Source organism: Carcharodon carcharias, chromosome 6 (assembly GCF_017639515.1).
Source record: "Carcharodon carcharias isolate sCarCar2 chromosome 6, sCarCar2.pri, whole genome shotgun sequence".
Classification (NCBI taxonomy): Eukaryota; Metazoa; Chordata; class Chondrichthyes; order Lamniformes; family Lamnidae; genus Carcharodon; species Carcharodon carcharias.
The window spans coordinates 187936086-187954393 of NC_054472.1; the positions used below are offsets into that span (position 1 = coordinate 187936086).

General features: G+C 49.6%; 1 protein-coding gene across 5 annotated transcripts in view; it reads left to right on the top strand.

Moving 5' to 3' along the window:
• Positions 1-226: 226 nt before the first annotated feature.
• LOC121279188 (zinc finger protein 521) overlaps positions 227-18308 on the top strand; it is a 547824-nt gene continuing 529742 nt past the window's right edge. For 4 of the 5 annotated variants that reach the window (XM_041190191.1, XM_041190194.1, XM_041190193.1 and 1 more), the window contains exon 1: positions 956-1039. In XM_041190191.1, the coding sequence (XP_041046125.1) occupies positions 1000-1039 (40 nt within the window). In that variant the 5' untranslated portion in view covers positions 956-999. Of the gene's footprint in view, positions 271-955; positions 1040-18308 lie in introns of those variants that run through there. The other variant, XM_041190196.1, reaches the window with a different exon arrangement.

Sequence of the window (18308 nt, forward strand, 5' to 3'; positions counted from 1 at the left end):
AACAGCAAAAGAGGATTAAAGCTCCAGATCCGGAGTTTTCACTGGGACGGTGAATCCAGAAGTCCGGATCTTGCTGGTGGCTGTGGGTTTCATCATGCACCAGGCGTGCATTCTGAGGCTGACAATGATTTCCTCAGTGATTACGTACAGTGCGTGTCCCTGTGGGGAAGGGCCCCCCTCTGGAGCCATCCTGATGGGTTTGGGGCCTTGTTTAAATTTTCCATTATTATGTGGACTACCGGAGCGACAGCGCAGTCCAAGACTTTGCAGGTTTGTGATGAGGAGGGAGTGGGGGAATCGCATCTCTCTCTATTCCGCTTCCACACCAAGGATAAGACTTAGAGCCTTTTTGCAAGCGCTGATTCCAGCTGGGGGATTCTTTTTCTTTTTTTCTTTAAAAAAAAATGTATATATTAATATAGCAAAACCCCCCCCCACCCCTTACCAACCCCCCCCCAAAAAAAACCCTCCCCGAAAAGGAAAAAAGACAGGAGAAGATTCTTTAGCGGTTAGAATGCAGAGAAAAAGTATTTTGAGCTCCCAGTTTATTATTTTATTTTAAAGACGTAATTTTTTTTTGCAGTTTCTCCCTCTTTTGTTGCTGAGAAAGAGAGAGAGAAGAGGGGGGGGAAGAAAAATTCTAGATTATATTCCCTTCTGATGGTGGAATTTACAGATTTGGGAGAAAAGTCTTCCGAAGCTTTCACTTCATCAGATATTTTGCTGGATGCTGTTTTTTTTTGGGGAGGGGGGTTGGGTGGGGAGGGGGGGTGGAAGAGTGTTAAAGCAGAGGAAGACTACACACAATGAACTGTTTATTTTAATTCTGTGAGATTGAGAGAGAGAGAGGGAGAGAGAAAGCAACATTTATACTGAGGGCAGCCAATACTGCTAAACGTGTCAAAGGGGCTTTTAACATAGAGAGGAGAGGAGAAGACCCCCCCCCCCCCCCAGCCCCCCAGACCCAAGTCTTGAAGAAGGGTTTTTAATGCCTTTAGGATGTCTCGCCGAAAACAAGCGAAGCCAAGATCGCTGAAAGGTAAGTAACGAAAAACCCACATAACAGAAAAAAAGCGACCTCCCTCCCCGTATGTATTAAAAGTTCAATCTATAAAGACGGGTCCGGGGAGTGGAGTGGAGTGAAAGGGGGTTGGGGGGGGGGGGGGGGGGTGGGTTTTTTTTGGAGGGTGGTGGGGGAGTGGAAAGTGTGTTTTGTTACAGGACAATCCTGTTCTCATTCAAAGCGAAGCAGTTCCCTTCTCGCATGAGCTGCTGTGGCTGCGCAACCCGAGCTGGGGAGAAGGGGATGAGCGGCTCCCTCTCCCTCTCTGTGTGTGTGTGTGTGTGTGTGTGTGTCTGTGCCGCTGGGTCCATGTTATAGGGGGGGTGGGTGGGGGTGAGGTTTGGCTGCTATAATGACCCCCCCCCCCCAATCCTCCGCTTCTCTCGTGTGACTTAGTTGAGATAGTATGTGATGCAGGGGAACTTAGCTGAGAGAGACTGTGTTGGACTTTTGGGTTCTCCAGTGGAGACTCCCCGTCTGTCTGTCTGTCTGTCTGTGCGTATGTGTGCCGGCTCTGGGGTTTTGCGGAGACAGTGTGTATGTGTGTGAGAGAGTTTGGGGTTTTGCTGAGACAGTGTGTGTGTGTGTGAGAGAGTTTGGGGTTTTGCTGAGACAGTGTGTGTGTGTGAGAGAGAGTTTGGGGTTTTGCTGAGACAGTGTGTGTGTGTGAGAGAGAGTTTGGGGTTTTGCTGAGACAGTGTGTGTGTGAGAGAGAGAGTTTGGGGTTTTGCTGAGACTGTGTGTGTGTGAGAGAGAGTTTGGGGTTTTGCTGAGACTGTGTGTGTGTGAGAGAGAGTTTGGGGTTTTGCTGAGACAGTGTGTGTGTGTGTGTGAGAGAGAATTTGGGGTTTTGCTGAGACAGTGTGTGTGTGTGTGAGAGAGTTTGGGGTTTTGCTGAGACTGTGTGTTTGTGTGAGAGAGTTTGGGGTTTTGCTGAGACAGTGTGTGTGTGTGTGAGAGAGTTTGGGGTTTTGCTGAGACAGTGTGTGTGTGTGAGAGAGAGTTTGGGGTTTTGCTGAGACAGTGCGTGAGAGAGAGTTTGGGGTTTTGCTGAGACAGTGTGTGAGAGAGAGTTTGGGGTTTTGCTGAGACAGTGTGTGAGAGAGAGTTTGGGGTTTTGCTGAGACAGTGTGTGAGAGAGAGTTTGGGGTTTTGCTGAGACAGTGTGTGAGAGAGAGTTTGGGGTTTTGCTGAGACAGTGTGTGAGAGAGAGTTTGGGGTTTTGCTGAGACAGTGTGTGAGAGAGAGTTTGGGGTTTTGCTGAGACAGTGTGTGAGAGAGAGTTTGGGGTTTTGCTGAGACAGTGTGTGAGAGAGAGTTTGGGGTTTTGCTGAGACAGTGTGTGAGAGAGAGTTTGGGGTTTTGCTGAGACAGTGTGTGAGAGAGAGTTTGGGGTTTTGCTGAGACAGTGTGTGAGAGAGAGTTTGGGGTTTTGCTGAGACAGTGTGTGAGAGAGAGTTTGGGGTTTTGCTGAGACAGTGTGTGAGAGAGAGTTTGGGGTTTTGCTGAGACAGTGTGTGAGAGAGAGTTTGGGGTTTTGCTGAGACAGTGTGTGAGAGAGAGTTTGGGGTTTTGCTGAGACAGTGTGTGTGTGTGAGAGAGTTTGGGGTTTTGCTGAGACAGTGTGTGTGTGTGTGAGAGAGTTTGGGGTTTTGCTGAGACAGTGTGTGTGTGTGAGAGAGAGTTTGGGGTTTTGCTGAGACAGTGTGTGTGTGTGAGAGAGAGTTTGGGGTTTTGCTGAGACTGTGTGTGTGTGAGAGAGAGAGTTTGGGGTTTTGCTGAGACTGTGTGTGTGTGAGAGAGAGTTTGGGGTTTTGCTGAGACTGTGTGTGTGTGAGAGAGAGTTTGGGGTTTTGCTGAGACAGTGTATGCGTGTGAGAGAGTTTGGGGTTTTGCTGAGACTGTGTTTGTGTGAGAGAGTTTGGGGTTTTGCTGAGACTGTGTGTTTGTGTGAGAGAGTTTGGGGTTTTGCTGAGACAGTGTGTGTGTGTGTGAGAGAGTTTGGGGTTTTGCTGAGACAGTGTGTGTGTGTGAGAGAGAGTTTGGGGTTTTGCTGAGACAGTGTGTGTGTGAGAGAGAGTTTGGGGTTTTGCTGAGACAGTGTGTGTGTGTGAGAGAGAGTTTGGGGTTTTGCTGAGACAGTGTGTGTGTGTGAGAGAGAGTTTGGGGTTTTGCTGAGACAGTGTGTGAGAGAGAGTTTGGGGTTTTGCTGAGACAGTGTGTGAGAGAGAGTTTGGGGTTTTGCTGAGACAGTGTGTGAGAGAGAGTTTGGGGTTTTGCTGAGACAGTGTGTGAGAGAGAGTTTGGGGTTTTGCTGAGACAGTGTGTGAGAGAGAGTTTGGGGTTTTGCTGAGACAGTGTGTGAGAGAGAGTTTGGGGTTTTGCTGAGACAGTGTGTGAGAGAGAGTTTGGGGTTTTGCTGAGACAGTGTGTGAGAGAGAGTTTGGGGTTTTGCTGAGACAGTGTGTGTGTGTGAGAGAGTTTGGGGTTTTGCTGAGACAGTGTGTGTGTGTGAGAGAGTTTGGGGTTTTGCTGAGACAGTGTGTGTGTGTGAGAGAGTTTGGGGTTTTGCTGAGACAGTGTGTGTGTGTGAGAGAGTTTGGGGTTTTGCTGAGACAGTGTGTGTGTGAGAGAGAGTTTGGGGTTTTGCTGAGACTGTGTGTGTGTGAGAGAGTTTGGGGTTTTGCTGAGACTGTGTGTGTGTGTGTGTGTGTGTGTGAGAGAGTTTGGGGTTTTGCTGAGACAGTGTGTGTGTGTGAGAGAGTTTGGGGTTTTGCTGAGACAGTGTGTGTGTGAGAGAGTTTGGGGTTTTGCTGAGACTGTGTGTGTGTGTGTGTGTGTGTGTGAGAGAGTTTGGGGTTTTGCTGAGACAGTGTGTGTGTGTGAGAGAGTTTGGGGTTTTGCTGAGACAGTGTGTGTGTGAGAGAGTTTGGGGTTTTGCTGAGACAGTGTGTGTGTGTGAGAGAGTTTGGGGTTTTGCTGAGACAGTGTGTGTGTGAGAGAGAGTTTGGGGTTTTGCTGAGACTGTGTGTGTGTGAGAGAGTTTGGGGTTTTGCTGAGACTGTGTGTGTGTGTGTGTGTGTGTGAGAGAGTTTGGGGTTTTGCTGAGACTGTGTGTGTGTGTGAGAGAGTTTGGGGTTTTGCTGAGACAGTGTGTGTGTGTGAGAGAGAGTTTGGGGTTTTGCTGAGACAGTGTGTGAGAGAGAGTTTGGGGTTTTGCTGAGACAGTGTGTGAGAGAGAGTTTGGGGTTTTGCTGAGACAGTGTGTGAGAGAGAGTTTGGGGTTTTGCTGAGACAGTGTGTGAGAGAGAGTTTGGGGTTTTGCTGAGACAGTGTGTGAGAGAGAGTTTGGGGTTTTGCTGAGACAGTGTGTGAGAGAGAGTTTGGGGTTTTGCTGAGACAGTGTGTGAGAGAGAGTTTGGGGTTTTGCTGAGACAGTGTGTGTGTGAGAGAGAGTTTGGGGTTTTGCTGAGACAGTGTGTGTGTGAGAGAGAGTTTGGGGTTTTGCTGAGACAGTGTGTGTGAGAGAGAGTTTGGGGTTTTGCTGAGACAGTGTGTGTGTGAGAGAGAGTTTGGGGTTTTGCTGAGACAGTGTGTGTGTGTGTGAGAGAGTTTGGAGTTTTGCTGAGACAGTGTGTGTGTGTGAGAGAGTTTGGGGTTTTGCTGAAACAGTGTGTGTGTGTGAGAGAGAGTTTGGGGTTTTGCTGAGACTGTGTGTGTGAGAGAGTTTGGGGTTTTGCTGAGACAGTGTGTGTGTGTGAGAGAGTTTGGGGTTTTGCTGAGACAGTGTGTGTGTGTGAGAGAGAGTTTGGGGTTTTGCTGAGACAGTGTGTGTGTGTGAGAGAGAGTTTGGGGTTTCGCTGAGACAGTGTGTGTGAGAGAGAGAGTTTGGGGTTTTGCTGAGACAGTGTGTGTGAGAGAGAGAGTTTGGGGTTTTGCTGAGACAGTGTGTGTGTGTGAGAGAGAGTTTGGGGTTTTGCTGAGACAGTGTCTGTGTGTGTGAGAGAGTTTGGGGTTTTGCTGAGACAGTGTCTGTGTGTGTGAGAGAGTTTGGGGTTTTGTTGAGACAGTGTGTGTGAGAGAGAGAGTTTGGGGTTTTGCTGAGACAGTGTGTGTGTGTGTGAGAGAGAGTTTGGGGTTTTGCTGAGACAGTGTGTATGAGAGAGAGAGTTTGGGGTTTTGCTGAGACAGTGTGTGTGTGTGAGAGAGTTTGGGGTTTTGCTGAGACAGTGTGTGTGTGTGAGAGAGAGTTTGGGGTTTTGCTGAGACAGTGTGTGTGTGTGAGAGAGAGTTTGGGGTTTTGCTGAGACAGTGTGTGTGAGAGAGAGAGTTTGGGGTTTTGCTGAGACAGTGTGTGTGTGAGAGAGAGAGTTTGGGGTTTTGCTGAGACAGTGTGTGTGTGTGAGAGAGAGTTTGGGGTTTTGCTGAGACAGTGTGTGTGTGTGAGAGAGAGTTTGGGGTTTTGCTGAGACAGTGTGTGTGTGTGAGAGAGAGTTTGGGGTTTTGCTGAGACAGTGTCTGTGTGTGTGAGAGAGTTTGGGGTTTTGCTGAGACAGTGTGTGTGTGAGAGAGAGTTTGGGGTTTTGCTGAGACAGTGTGTGTGTGTGAGAGAGAGTTTGGGGTTTTGCTGAGACAGTGTGTGTGTGTGAGAGAGAGTTTGGTGTTTTGCTGAGACAGTGTGTGTGAGAGAGAGAGTTTGGGGTTTTGCTGAGACAGTGTGTGTGTGAGAGAGAGAGTTTGGGGTTTTGCTGAGACAGTGTGTGTGTGAGAGAGAGTTTGGGGTTTTGCTGAGACAGTGTGTGTGTGTGTGAGAGAGTTTGGGGTTTTGCTGAGACAGTGTGTGTGTATGTGTGTGTGTGTGTGAGAGAGTTTGGGGTTTTGCTGAGACAGTTTGTGTGTGTGAGAGAGAGTTTGGGGTTTTGCTGAGACAGTGTGTGTGTGTGAGAGAGAGTTTGGGGTTTTGCTGAGACAGTGTGTGTGTGTGAGAGAGAGTTTGGGGTTTTGCTGAGACAGTGTGTGTGTGTGAGAGAGTTTGGGGTTTTGCTGAGACAGTGTGTGTGTGTGAGAGAGTTTGGGGTTTTGCTGAGACAGTGTGTGTGTGTGTGTGAGAGAGTTTGGGGTTTTGCTGAGACAGTGTGTGTGTGTGAGAGAGAGTTTGGGGTTTCGCTGAGACAGTGTGTGTGAGAGAGAGAGTTTGGGGTTTTGCTGAGACAGTGTGTGTGAGAGAGAGAGTTTGGGGTTTTGCTGAGACAGTGTGTGTGAGAGAGAGAGTTTGGGGTTTTGCTGAGACTGTGTGTGTGTGTGAGAGAGAGTTTGCGGTTTTGCTGAGACAGTGTCTGTGTGTGAGAGAGAGTTTGCGGTTTTGCTGAGACAGTGTCTGTGTGTGTGAGAGAGTTTGGGGTTTTGCTGAGACAGTGTCTCTGTGTGTGAGAGCGTTTGGGGTTTTGCTGAGACAGTGTGTATGAGAGAGAGAGTTTGGGGTTTTGCTGAGACAGTGTGTGTGTGTGACAGAGAGTTTGGGGTTTTGCTGAGACAGTGTGTATGAGAGAGAGAGTTTGGGGTTTTGCTGAGCCAGTGTGTGTGTGTGTGAGAGAGTTTGGGGTTTTGCTGAGACAGTGTGTATGGGAGAGAGAGTTTGGGGTTTTGCTGAGACAGTGTGTGTGTGTGAGAGAGAGTTTGGGGTTTTGCTGAGACAGTGTGTGTGTGTGAGAGAGAGTTTGGGGTTTTGCTGAGACAGTGTGTGTGAGAGAGAGAGTTTGGGGTTTTGCTGAGACAGTGTGTGTGTGAGAGAGAGAGTTTGGGGTTTTGCTGAGACAGTGTGTGTGTGTGTGAGAGAGAGTTTGGGGTTTTGCTGAGACAGTGTGTGTGTGAGAGAGAGTTTGGGGTTTTGCTGAGACAGTGTGTGTGTGTGTGAGAGAGTTTGGGGTTTTGCTGAGACAGTGTCTGTGTGTGTGAGAGAGTTTGGGGTTTTGCTGAGACAGTGTGTGTGTGAGAGAGAGTTTGGGGTTTTGCTGAGACAGTGTGTGTGTGAGAGAGAGTTTGGGGTTTTGCTGAGACAGTGTGTGTGTGTGAGAGAGTTTGGGGTTTTGCTGAGACAGTGTGTGTGTGTGAGAGAGTTTGGGGTTTTGCTGAGACAGTGTGTGTGTGTGAGAGAGTTTGGGGTTTTGCTGAGACAGTGTGTGTGTGTGTGAGAGAGTTTGGGGTTTTGCTGAGACAGTGTGTGTGTGTGTGTGAGAGAGTTTGGGGTTTTGCTGAGACAGTGTGTGTGTGTGTGTGTGAGAGAGAGAGTTTGGGGTTTTGCTGAGACAGTGTGTGTGTGAGAGAGAGAGTTTGGGGTTTTGCTGAGACAGTGTGTGTGTGTGAGAGAGAGTTTGGGGTTTTGCTGAGACATTGTGTGTGTGTGAGAGAGTTTGGGGTTTTGCTGAGATAGTGTGTGTGTGTGGGTGAGATAGTTTGGGGTTTTGCTGAGACAGTGTGTGTGAGAGAGAGTTTGGGGTTTTGCTGAGACAGTGTGTGTGTGTGAGAGAGTTTGGGGTTTTACTGAGACAGTGTGTGTGTGTGAGAGAGTTTGGGGTTTTGCTGAGAAAGTGTGTGTGTGAGAGAGTTTGGGGTTTTGCTGAGACAGTGTGTGTGTGAGAGAGTTAGGGGTTTTGCTGAGACAGTGTGTGTGTGAGAGAGTTAGGGGTTTTGCTGAGACTGTGTGTGTGTGTGTGTGTGTGTGTGTGTGTGAGAGAGAGAGTTTGGGGTTTTGCTGAGACAGTGTGTGTGTGAGAGAGAGTTTGGGGTTTTGCTGAGACAGTGTGTGTGTGGGTGTGAGAGAGAGTTTGGGGATTTGCTGAGATAGTGTGTGTGTGTGTGTGTGTGAGAGAGTTTGGGGTTTTGCTGAGACAGTGTGTATGTGTGAGAGAGTTTGGGGTTTTGCTGAGACAGTGTGTGTGTGTGAGAGAGTTTGGGGTTTTGCTGAGACAGTGTGTATATGTGAGAGAGTTTGGGGTTTTGCTGAGACAGTGTGTATATGTGAGAGAGTTTGGGGTTTTGCTGAGACAGTGTGTATATGTGAGAGAGTTTGGGGTTTTGCTGAGACAGTGTGTATATGTGAGAGAGTTTGGGGTTTTGCTGAGACAGTGTGTGTGTGTGAGAGAGAGAGTTTGGGGTTTTGCTGAGACAGTGTGTGTGTGTGTGGGTGTGAGAGAGACTTTGGGGTTTTGCTGAGATAGTGTGTGTTAGAGAGTTTGGGGTTTTGCTGAGACAGTGTGTGTGTGTGTGAGAGAGTTTGGGGTTTTGCTGAGACAGTGTGTGTGAGAGAGAGTTTGGGGTTTTGCTGAGACAGTGTGTATGTGTGAGAGAGTTTGGGGTTTTGCTGAGACAGTGTGTGTGTGTGCGTGAGAGAGGTTGGGGTTTTGCTGAGACAGTGTGTGTGTGAGAGAGAGTTTGGGGTTTTGCTGAGACAGTGTGTGTGTGAGAGAGAGTTTGGGGTTTTGCTGAGACAGTGTGTGTGTGTGTGTGAGAGAGAGTTTGGGGTTTTGCTGAGACAGTGTGTGTGTGTGTGAGAGAGAGTTTGGGGTTTTGCTGAGACAGTGTGTGTGTGTGTGAGAGAGAGTTTGGGGTTTTGCTGAGACAGTGTGTGTGTGTGTGAGAGAGAGTTTGGGGTTTTGCTGAGACAGTGTGTGTGTGTGTGAGAGAGAGTTTGGGGTTTTGCTGAGACAGTGTGTGTGTGTGTGAGAGAGAGTTTGGGGTTTTGCTGAGACAGTGTGTGTGTGTGTGAGAGAGAGTTTGGGGTTTTGCTGAGATGGTGTGTGTGTGAGAGAGAGTTTGGGGTTTTGCTGAGACAGTGTGTGTGTGAGAGAGTTTGGGGTTTTGCTGGGACAGTGTGTGTGTGTGAGAGAGAGTTTGGGGTTTTGCTGGGACAGTGTGTGTTTGTGTGAGAGAGTTTGGGGTTTTGCTGGGACAGTGTGTCTGTGTGTGTGTGAGAGAGAGTTTGGGGTTTTGCTGAGACAGTGTGTGTGTGTGAGAGAGAGTTTGGGGTTTTGCTGAGACGGTGTGTGTGTGAGAGCGAGTTTGGGGTTTTGCTGAGACAGTGTGTGTGTGTGTGAGAGAGAGAGTTTGGGGTTTTGCTGAGACAGTGTGTGTGTGAGAGAGAGTTTGGGGCTTTTGCTGGGGCTGAGAAAGTTTGGGGCTTTTGCTGAGACAGTGTGTGTGTGAGAGAGAGTTTGGGGCTTTTGCTGGGGCTGAGAAAGTTTGGGGCTTTTGCTGAGACAGTGTGTGTGTGAGAGAGTGTTTGGGGCTTTTGCTGAGACACTTTGTGTCTTGGGTGTGAAGGAATGTTACAACAAAGTTTCCCTGAGCACCGAGTCACATAGCTCGGGTCCTAAGAAACTTCCGGCAGCCAGGAACTTCAAAATAATAATAAAAACACGAGCTCGTCGGTCCCATTTCAGTCAGATTCACTGTGATGAAAGACAGACCTTATTCTCTCTAACAATCCACACTCTGCCTCCGAAATTGACCACCGCTTTCTTTAAAGAATATCATTGTATCTATATTTGGATGTTTATTTTGTGGTGTTATCCCGAAGGCAAAGGGTCACAGAAGAAATCATAGCGGAAAAGTTGTTTTTTGTGTGTGTGTGTGAAAAAAAGCCAGCCCAACAGAATGTCCATTTGAGAGCCCGATTTAGATAAAAAAAAATACATCGGTGTATTATTCAGAAGTTAGTAATTTGGATGCTGTCTGTGAGATCGCACCGAGAATTAAACAGGCTCCTGCACTGGAGAACGCAATTGTATCAAAGCTGATCTCCAAGACGGAGCTTGTTTTGGGGAGAGTGGGGGACTGGTTTTTAAAGCGGTTTCTGGGGGTTGGGGAGGGGGGGAGAGAGAGAAGGGGGGTGGTTGGGGGGGTTAGGAGAGAGAAGGGGGGTGGTTGGGGGGGTTAGGAGAGAGAAGGGGGGTGGGGGGGAGAGAGAGAAGTGGGGTGGGTGGGTGGGGAGAGAGAGAAGGGGGGTGGGGTGGGGGGGGTGGGTGGGTGGGGAGAGAGAGAAGGGGGGTGGGGTGGGGGGGGTGGGTGGGTGGGGAGAGAGAGAAGGGGGTGGGGGGGAGAGAAGGGGGGTGGGGAGAGAGAGAAGGGGGGCAGGGGGGTGGGGGGGAGAGAGAAGGGGGCAGGGGGGTGGGGGGGGAGAGAGAGAAGGGGGGATGGGGTGGGGGGTGGGGAGAGAGAAAAGGGGGGCAGGGGGGTGGGGGGGGAGAGAGAAGGGGGTGGGGGGGGTGGGGGGAGGGGAGCGAGAGAAGGGGGAGTGGGGTGGGGGGTGGGGGAAGGGGGGGGTGGGGTGAGGGGGTGGGGGGGAGAGAGATGGGTGGGGGGAGAGAGATGGGTGGGGGGAGAGAGATGGGTGGGGGGGTGGGGGGAGAGAGAAGGGGGGGGTGGGGTGGGGGGAGAGAGAAGGGGGGTGGGGTGGGGGGGTGGGGGGAGAGAGAAGGGGGGGGGTGGGGTGGGGGGAGAGAGAAGGGGGGGGTGGGGTGGGGGGAGAGAGAAGGGGGGGGTGGGGTGGGGGGAGAGAGAAGGGGGGTGGGGTGGGGGGGTGGGGGGAGAGAGAAGGGGGGGGTGGGGTGGGGGGAGAGAGAAGGGGGGTGGGGTGGGGGGGTGGGGGGAGAGAGAAGGGGGGTGGGGTGGAGAGAGATGGGTGGGGGGAGAGAGATGGGTGGGGGGGTGGGGGGAGAGAGAAGGGGGGTGGGGTGGGGGGGTGGGGTGGGGGGGTGGGGGGAGAGAGATGGGGGGGTGGGGGGGAGAGAGATGGGTGGGGGGCTGGGGGGAGAGAGAAGGGGGGTGGGGTGGGGTGGGGGGGTGGGGGGAGAGAGATGGGGGGTGGGGGGGAGAGAGATGGGTGGGGGTAGAGAGAAGGGGGGTGGGGTGAGGGGGTGGGGGAGAGAGAAGGGGGGGTGGGGTGGGGGGGTGGGGGGAGAGAGAAGGGGGGGTGGGGTGGGGGGGTGGGGGGAGAGAGAAGGGGGGGTGGGGTGAGGGGGTGGGGGGAGAGAGAAGGGGGGGTGGGGTGGGGTGGGGGGGGGCTGGGGGTGTGGGGCGGTGGGGGAGAGAGAAGGGGGTGGGGGGTGCGGTGGGGGGGTGGGGTGGGGGGGAGAGAGAAGGGGGTGGTGGGAGACGGTGGGGGGGGGGCGGTAGAGAAGGGGGTGGTGGGAGACAGTGGGGGAGTGGGGGGAGAGAGAAGGGGGGTGGGTGTTGGGGGGGGTGGGTGGGGGGAGAGAAAAGGAGGGTGGGGGTTGGGTGGGTGGGGGGGAGAGAGAAGGGGGTGGGTTGGTTGGGGGGGAGACAAGGGGGGATGGGGGGGTGGGGTGTGGGGAGTGGGGGAGAGAGAGAGAAGGGGGGCTGGAGGTGGCGAAAGGAAATTACAGATCAGTATCCACTTGGAAGAATCGGTTACTGGCTGGCGATTCTCCTGAATGTGACCAATTTTTGACACACACGCTTTTTTTTAAAAGGAGCCCCTTCATCATTTGTACAGGATAAAGGCAAACAAGGTTGAAGGAATTTAATCTGGCCTAGGGATTAAAACGAAAGGGTTTTGCCCCCTTTAACCCCCGCTCTGAATGAAACTGAAAATTCATTGGGTTGAAAGGATGGACTTGGAGTTTTGCAGACAGGTGTGGAGGATGTAATTCTGCTGTTATCAATGGTTATGACTGATTATTGTGAGAAGTAACTCATTACTGTAGTTGGTGCGTTCATTGCCAGTGAGAACTTGGCACTTAATGTTTTGCCTGTGCTCGACAGCAAGAGCGCAGGGTGTTGTAGATCAGCGTTGCACTGAATCTGTAACATTCGCACTGTACAACCCCTATAAAAACTGCTGGCAAATCGAGGAAAGGTAGCTGGTCCTGAATTATTTCGAGATTAAAACGAGGCGCAGGAAAATGGGTCTGATTTGTGTTTTTAATTTATGTATTTTAAGTTTGGGAGTTGGGACTGGGTCAAAAGGCTTGTGTTAATTGTAAATGAATGGAAGCCAATTTAAATGTGGACAGAAAAATCTGCTGTTTTGTCTGGCTGTAAGTTGATTAAGAACAGAGATGATGAGCTGCCTGTCTTTATGGGGCAGGGCCTATGTAGTAAGCAGCAATTGTGAATGTTTCTGTTTTGCTGTTATTTCTACCCCCACCCCCCCGCCCCCCCGGCCCCATATCTGGTTTACCAATTCATTGTGAATCACGGTGTCATCAATCCAACGGAAAAATACTGGAAATTCTTGCACTGACTCTCAGTGAGGTTTATTTTGAATGTTAGAGCAGGCTGCAGACAGACATGCAAGAGTGTTTTTTCAAAAATCTGAAACTGTTTGAGTTTAATTTCTCGCTGGTTATCAAATGAACGCACAGAGCTGCCCGGGCATGGACAGGTTGTGCTGAATGGTAGAACGAGCTTTACCAACAGCAACTTGCACTTACCAAGCACCTTTTAATGTAGTAATCCACTGAGGCACGTCCGGAGATTTTTATGGGCAGGTGTTCCAAAGCTTGGTTTAAGAGAGAGGCTTTAGAGAATGCCTTAAGAGAGGGGGAGGTGGGGGGGGGGGTGGTGGGGGAAAGAGTTAGAAAGGTTAATATCGCATCCCAGAGGCTGGGTTCGGAGATGGCCTTATACATCATTGAAACACCATTCTCACAAGAAGAACTAGGAGCTGGGGTAGACCACACCGTCCATCGAGGCTGCTCTGCCGGCCAATGCGACCATAGCTGACCTTGGGTTTCAACTCCACCCTCCTGCCCACTCCCTATATCTCTCAACCCCCTGAGGGACCAAAGAACCTGCCTATCCTAGCCTCAATTATATTCAACAATGTAGCATCCACAGCCCTCTGGGGTAGAGAATTCCAAACATTCACCACCCTTTGAGTGAAGTAATTGCCCCTCATTTCAGTCGTAAATGATTAGCCCCTTATCCTGAGGCTGTAGCACCCTCCCACCCCACCCCCCCCCCCCGCGTTATAGATTCCCTGACCTGAAGTGTTAACATTCATTGCCAGTAGCTTTCGTCCTCACTCTGTACGGAGGTGTGCTGTGTCTAAATGCTGCTAGTCCACATCACTCCTTTAACATCATCTAAATCAATTGTTACTCTCCACATGGGACGTTACACTTGAAAACGCTCCACTGAAGGGAATTGAAGGGATGCAAAGCCTACAGTGTAGGTGAAAGATTGGCCTTTTTTAAAATCCATTCATGGCAAGGCCATCCCCAGTTGCCCAGCTTACCAGGTGATTTCAGGGGGCATTTAAGTGTCGACCTCATTGCTGTGGGTGGGTCTGGAGTCACATGTAGGCCAGACCAGGTAAGGATGGCAGATTTCCTTCCCTAAAGGGCATTAGTGACCCAGATGGGATTTTAAGTCAGTCCAGTAGCTACCTGTCCGAGTCAGGAGTGGGATGGAATACACTTTACTTGCCTGGGTAAGTGGAGCTCCCACAATACTCAAGCTCGACACCATCAAGCAGCCCACTTGATTGGCTCCCCATCCACAAACGTTCACTCCCTCCACCACTGGCACACAGATGGCACACACTGCTGCCACTACAAGATGCACTGCAGACACTCACCAAGGATCCTTAGACAGCACCTCCCAGACACGTGACCACTGCCATCTAGAAGGGCAAGGGTAGCAGATAGATGGGAACATCACTGCCTGGAAGTTCCCCTCCAAGTCACTCACCATCCTGACTTGGAAATATATCGGCCGTTCCTTCACTGTCGCTGGGTCAAAATCCTGGAACTCCCTCCCTAACAGCGCTGTGGGTGTACCTACACCACATGGACTGCAGCGGTTCAAGAAGGCAGCTCATCACCACCTTCTCAAGGATGATTAGGGATGGGCAATAAATACTGACCTAGCCAGTAACCCACACCCTGTCAATGAATTTAAAAAAAAAGACTAACTTTCCAATCCTACATTGGTTTAATTAACTGAATTGAAAAATCTCCCGGTGGTAGGATTTGAGCTAAGGGCACCAATCGTTCATTGAGGCTTCTGGATTGCCAGCCCGGGCACATAACCACCCTATGTACCCCTTTGAATGTCAGTGCCAACTTGAGGGACTTAATGCCTACTCCAATTCCCTTAGATGGTTTGAAGTTCGTCTGTCTCCAGCTTCAGTACTGTGTGTACCTGGTGGGAGGAGGAGGCAAAGCTTATAGCTTAGAGGGGGGAAAATAAATCAATCCCTCCCAATGCGGTTGTGTTTCTGTAGTATTTAACTGGCTGCATGTCACCAATAGTTTGGTGGTCTGATCCAATTCTTTTTTTTTTTGACCTATTCCTACAGTGGGGTGAATTGTAGTGGGCTCAGCATCTTACTGGAGAGCTTACTGGTTTAACTGTCGCCTCCACTTCCAGCCCTGACTGCAATTTGTTTTCAGATGAGACATTAGTGCCAGGATACCTGTCTGCCGCCTTGGGTGGGCATAAAAGATTGCAGTGACTGTCGCCATTTCAAAGAGGAGCAGGGGAGTTCCTGCCTCATATTCTGACTGACGTATATTACTTTATTTTTTTAAAAAAACCTCATTGCTGATTTGGGAGCTTGCTGTGTTGGTGGACTGTGTTTCCCTACATCACCTACATACCCTTGGCAGAGGTGTTCCAGATCCCGAGGGGTATGGACAGGGTAAATAGTGAGAAACTGTTCCCACTCAAGAGAATATCAGGAACGAGCGGGCACAGATTCAAAATAATTGGCAAAAGGAGCACATGTGCTGCGAGGAAAAGCTTTTACACCCAGAGGGTGGTGGGTGGACTTGGGTTTGAGGTATCAAGGTATTCAAAGGGGAATTGGACTTCTAGCTGAGAAGAGAGAGAGAGAGAGAGAGAGAATGTGCAAAGTTGATTTCGGAGAGCCAGTGCAGGCTTGCTGGGCCGAATGGCCACCTCCTGTGATCCTGTGACATTACCAACAGTGAGCGCACTTCAAAAGAAGTAAAGCACCCCATTGGCGGGACGGGTGCTTTGGGATGCCCTGAGGCTGTGAAAGGTGCTATAGAAACGCAAACCTGTGTCTCCCAGTTTCTCAGGAGCAGGCTGCATAACCAGGCATTCTCCGGTTTGGTTTTAGCCTAGATTTGGGTATCTTTCAGCTTGATTCGCATTGAGAAATACAAAATACGTTTAGTTTTTTTTTTAAATCATTTTTAAAAATCTTTAGCGCACAAGTAATAGGAGCTGGGAGAGGCCATTTTGCTCTTTGATCCTGTCCTGCCAAGCAGTAAGATCATGGTTGCTCTTGTCTTCCTGCGCTAACCCCATATTCCTTAACACCTTTTAGTGTTGAAAAACCTGTCGACCTCTGCCTTGAGCATACTCAATGACTGAGCATCCACTGCTCCCTGGGGTAGAGAATTCCAGAGATTCACATCACCCCCCCCCACAAGTGAAGAAATCCCTCCCCGTCTTGTCCCAAATGGCAGGCACCTCGCTCTGATGCTGTGACCCCCGTTCTAGATTCTCCAGCCAAGGGGAAACCTTTTCTCAGATCTCTCTTAGAATTTTAAATGTTGTCGCTTCTCATCTGAACTCCAGGGGCTAAGAGGTCAGCTCTGAAATCCGAACTGCCGGCAGGGTACTCCTGGGGTGATGGGCTTGGGGCTGGTGAGCACTGGGTATCGCTGGAGGCAAACTTTACACCACCGGTCAGTTAAACTCTGGGCGATATAGCACGAGAGGCCAGAGGTACAAAGAGTGGAATTGGCCACTTTTCCAAATGATTAATTTTGATGAATTTAATTATCATAGTCTTTCTTAAATACACTGGGTATTAAGCTCGGGTTAGTTAGTGTGTTAAAGCCCTGTTCTTAGGTGCCAAACAAAGATGCCTTCTCAATAATACTAGTGACATTCACAGAAGGCGTTTCTTTCATTGACCTTACCTTTATTTAAAGTTATCTTGTTTAGTGGTAAATGTCCAATGGTGTATAAACTTTTTGACTCCTGGCCTTACTTTTCTAGGGTCTGAAGCTAGAGAACAGATCCTGGGAATCGAGCGTTATGGGAAAAAGGCAGGAAAGTGGAGTTGAGGGAGGGTTATCAGATCAGCCATGAGCAGTCTCGATGGGCCGAATGGTCTTATGGCCTAATAAGTTGATTGATTTGTTTGTTTTCTGTAAGGTGAATTTGGCGTTGCAAGCTTTGTTTTTTTGTCTCTCTCTGTCTTAGTCACTTTAAAAGGCCTCAAAAGTGTTCAGTGAGCTGAGCGCAGAAACCCTCCCAATTCAAATGAGTGTAAACCACCTTGGAATTCACTTTGGAATTCGGATTCAGCGGCACGTTGCATGGGGCCCTTGTACTGTAGCGCCTAACTGAGCTTTGTCACAGTTCCTGAACTTTAATAGTTAAGCCTGAGAGGTGAGGAAGCAAAACAACCTTTTGAATGAAAGGAGACGAAAGATTTGCAGCATTTCAGCAAAGATTTTGAATTTGATATCGCGTTTTTAAGAACATTTTTATTCACCACTGGTAATTCGCGATCCTCCGCTTCTCTTAAGACCCACGTGCCAAGTACCGCCACCAAACCATGTGAGAGGCTGGACAGATTAGGTGACCACTCTCAGTGATGTTGCTTTGTTAGCAGGGGCATTGGGAGAGCAAATGAGGCTCCTTTATTTGGCCTTTTATTGCCAGACGATTGGAGCACTAGAATTGCTACAGTTAAACGGGGCTTTGGCGAGACCACATCTGGGGTACTGTCTTCAGTCTTGGTCTCCATGTTTAAGAGAGGATTGGAGGTGGTGCAGTGAAGATTCAGTAGCTTCGTCCCTAGGATGAGAGGGTTGCCCTATACCGAGAGGCTGAGTAAATTGGGCCCATATTATCCACGGTTTAGAAGGAGGAGCAGGGGGATCTCATTAGAAGCGTACAAGGTTCCGAGGAGGCTTGACAGGATAGACGCTGAGAGATTGTTTCCACAGGTCAGGGAATCTAGAACACCGGGGCCCAGTCTCAGGATAAGGGGCTGGCTGATCGTTTAGGACTGCAATGAGGAGAAATTACTTCACTCAAAGGGTTTTAAATGTTTTGAATTCTCTCCACCAGAGGGTTGTGGGTGCTCTGCTGTTGAGTACACTTAAGGCTGGGACAGACAGGTTTTGATCTCTCAAAGAATTAAAGGATATGTGAGGTGGGTGGGAAGATGGAGCTAAGACAAAAGATCAACCATGATTGTATTGAGTGGCACAGCAGGCTTGATGGGCCATATGGTTCACTCTTGCTCCTATTTCTAATGTTCTTTCTCCATTGCTGCGCCCTCCACCATTACATGCCCATCACCACTACCACCTAGAAGGACAAGGGCAGCAGACAGATGGGAACACCACCACCTGGAAGTTCCCCTCCAAGTCGCTCACCATCCTGACTTGGAAATATATCGCCGTTCCTTCACTGTCGCTGGGTCAAAATCCTGGAACTCCCTCCCTAACAGCACTGTGGGTGTACCTACACCACATGGACTGCAGCGGTTCAAGAAGGCAGCTCACCACCTTCTCAAGGGGCAATTAGGGATGGGCAATAAATGCTGGCCCAGCCAGCGACACCCATGTCCTGTAAATGAATTTTTAAAAAAATCTTAGGTGCCTCATCTCCACTTGCCTCCCACAACACACACTCATTGCCCTTTCCCTCTTTCTCCAAACTCCATCTTTCCCTCATCAAAGGGTGAAGCTAAAATAGACAGCTTGCCAGGCAGGGCAATTGTTTGTGTCCATTGTGCTGTGTCAGCTGGCGCAGTTACCAGGAAAGAAAATATTCAGGAGCGATGGTCAATATTACTCAGTAATGCACACTCAGCACCCCCCCACCCCCCCCACACACACACACAGTTCTTTATGTTCCAAAGTAATGTGGGCGTATTTCAGCATTCTCTCCTTTAATTTAACTTTTTTTTAAAAAGTTTGTGATTGTTTGACTACTTTTTCTGATACCTCAGCTCACTGTGAAATGAAAGATGATGTTTCTTTGTGAATTATTAGCCAGCGTTGCTCAGTAACAGGCTGTGTTTCAACCTGAATGATGAGTTTGAAATAAATAGAACAGTGTACACCTGATGGAGCACAAGTACAGCAGTGTTCAGCTCGAAGTGCCTTCACATGAAGCTTGCACACCTGCAGTACGCTGTCACTTGCTCTAGGTACATCCTAATTAACCAAGATTTAAACAATGCGAGGGCTGCTGTGTGAAGGCTCACTATTATGGATGGGTA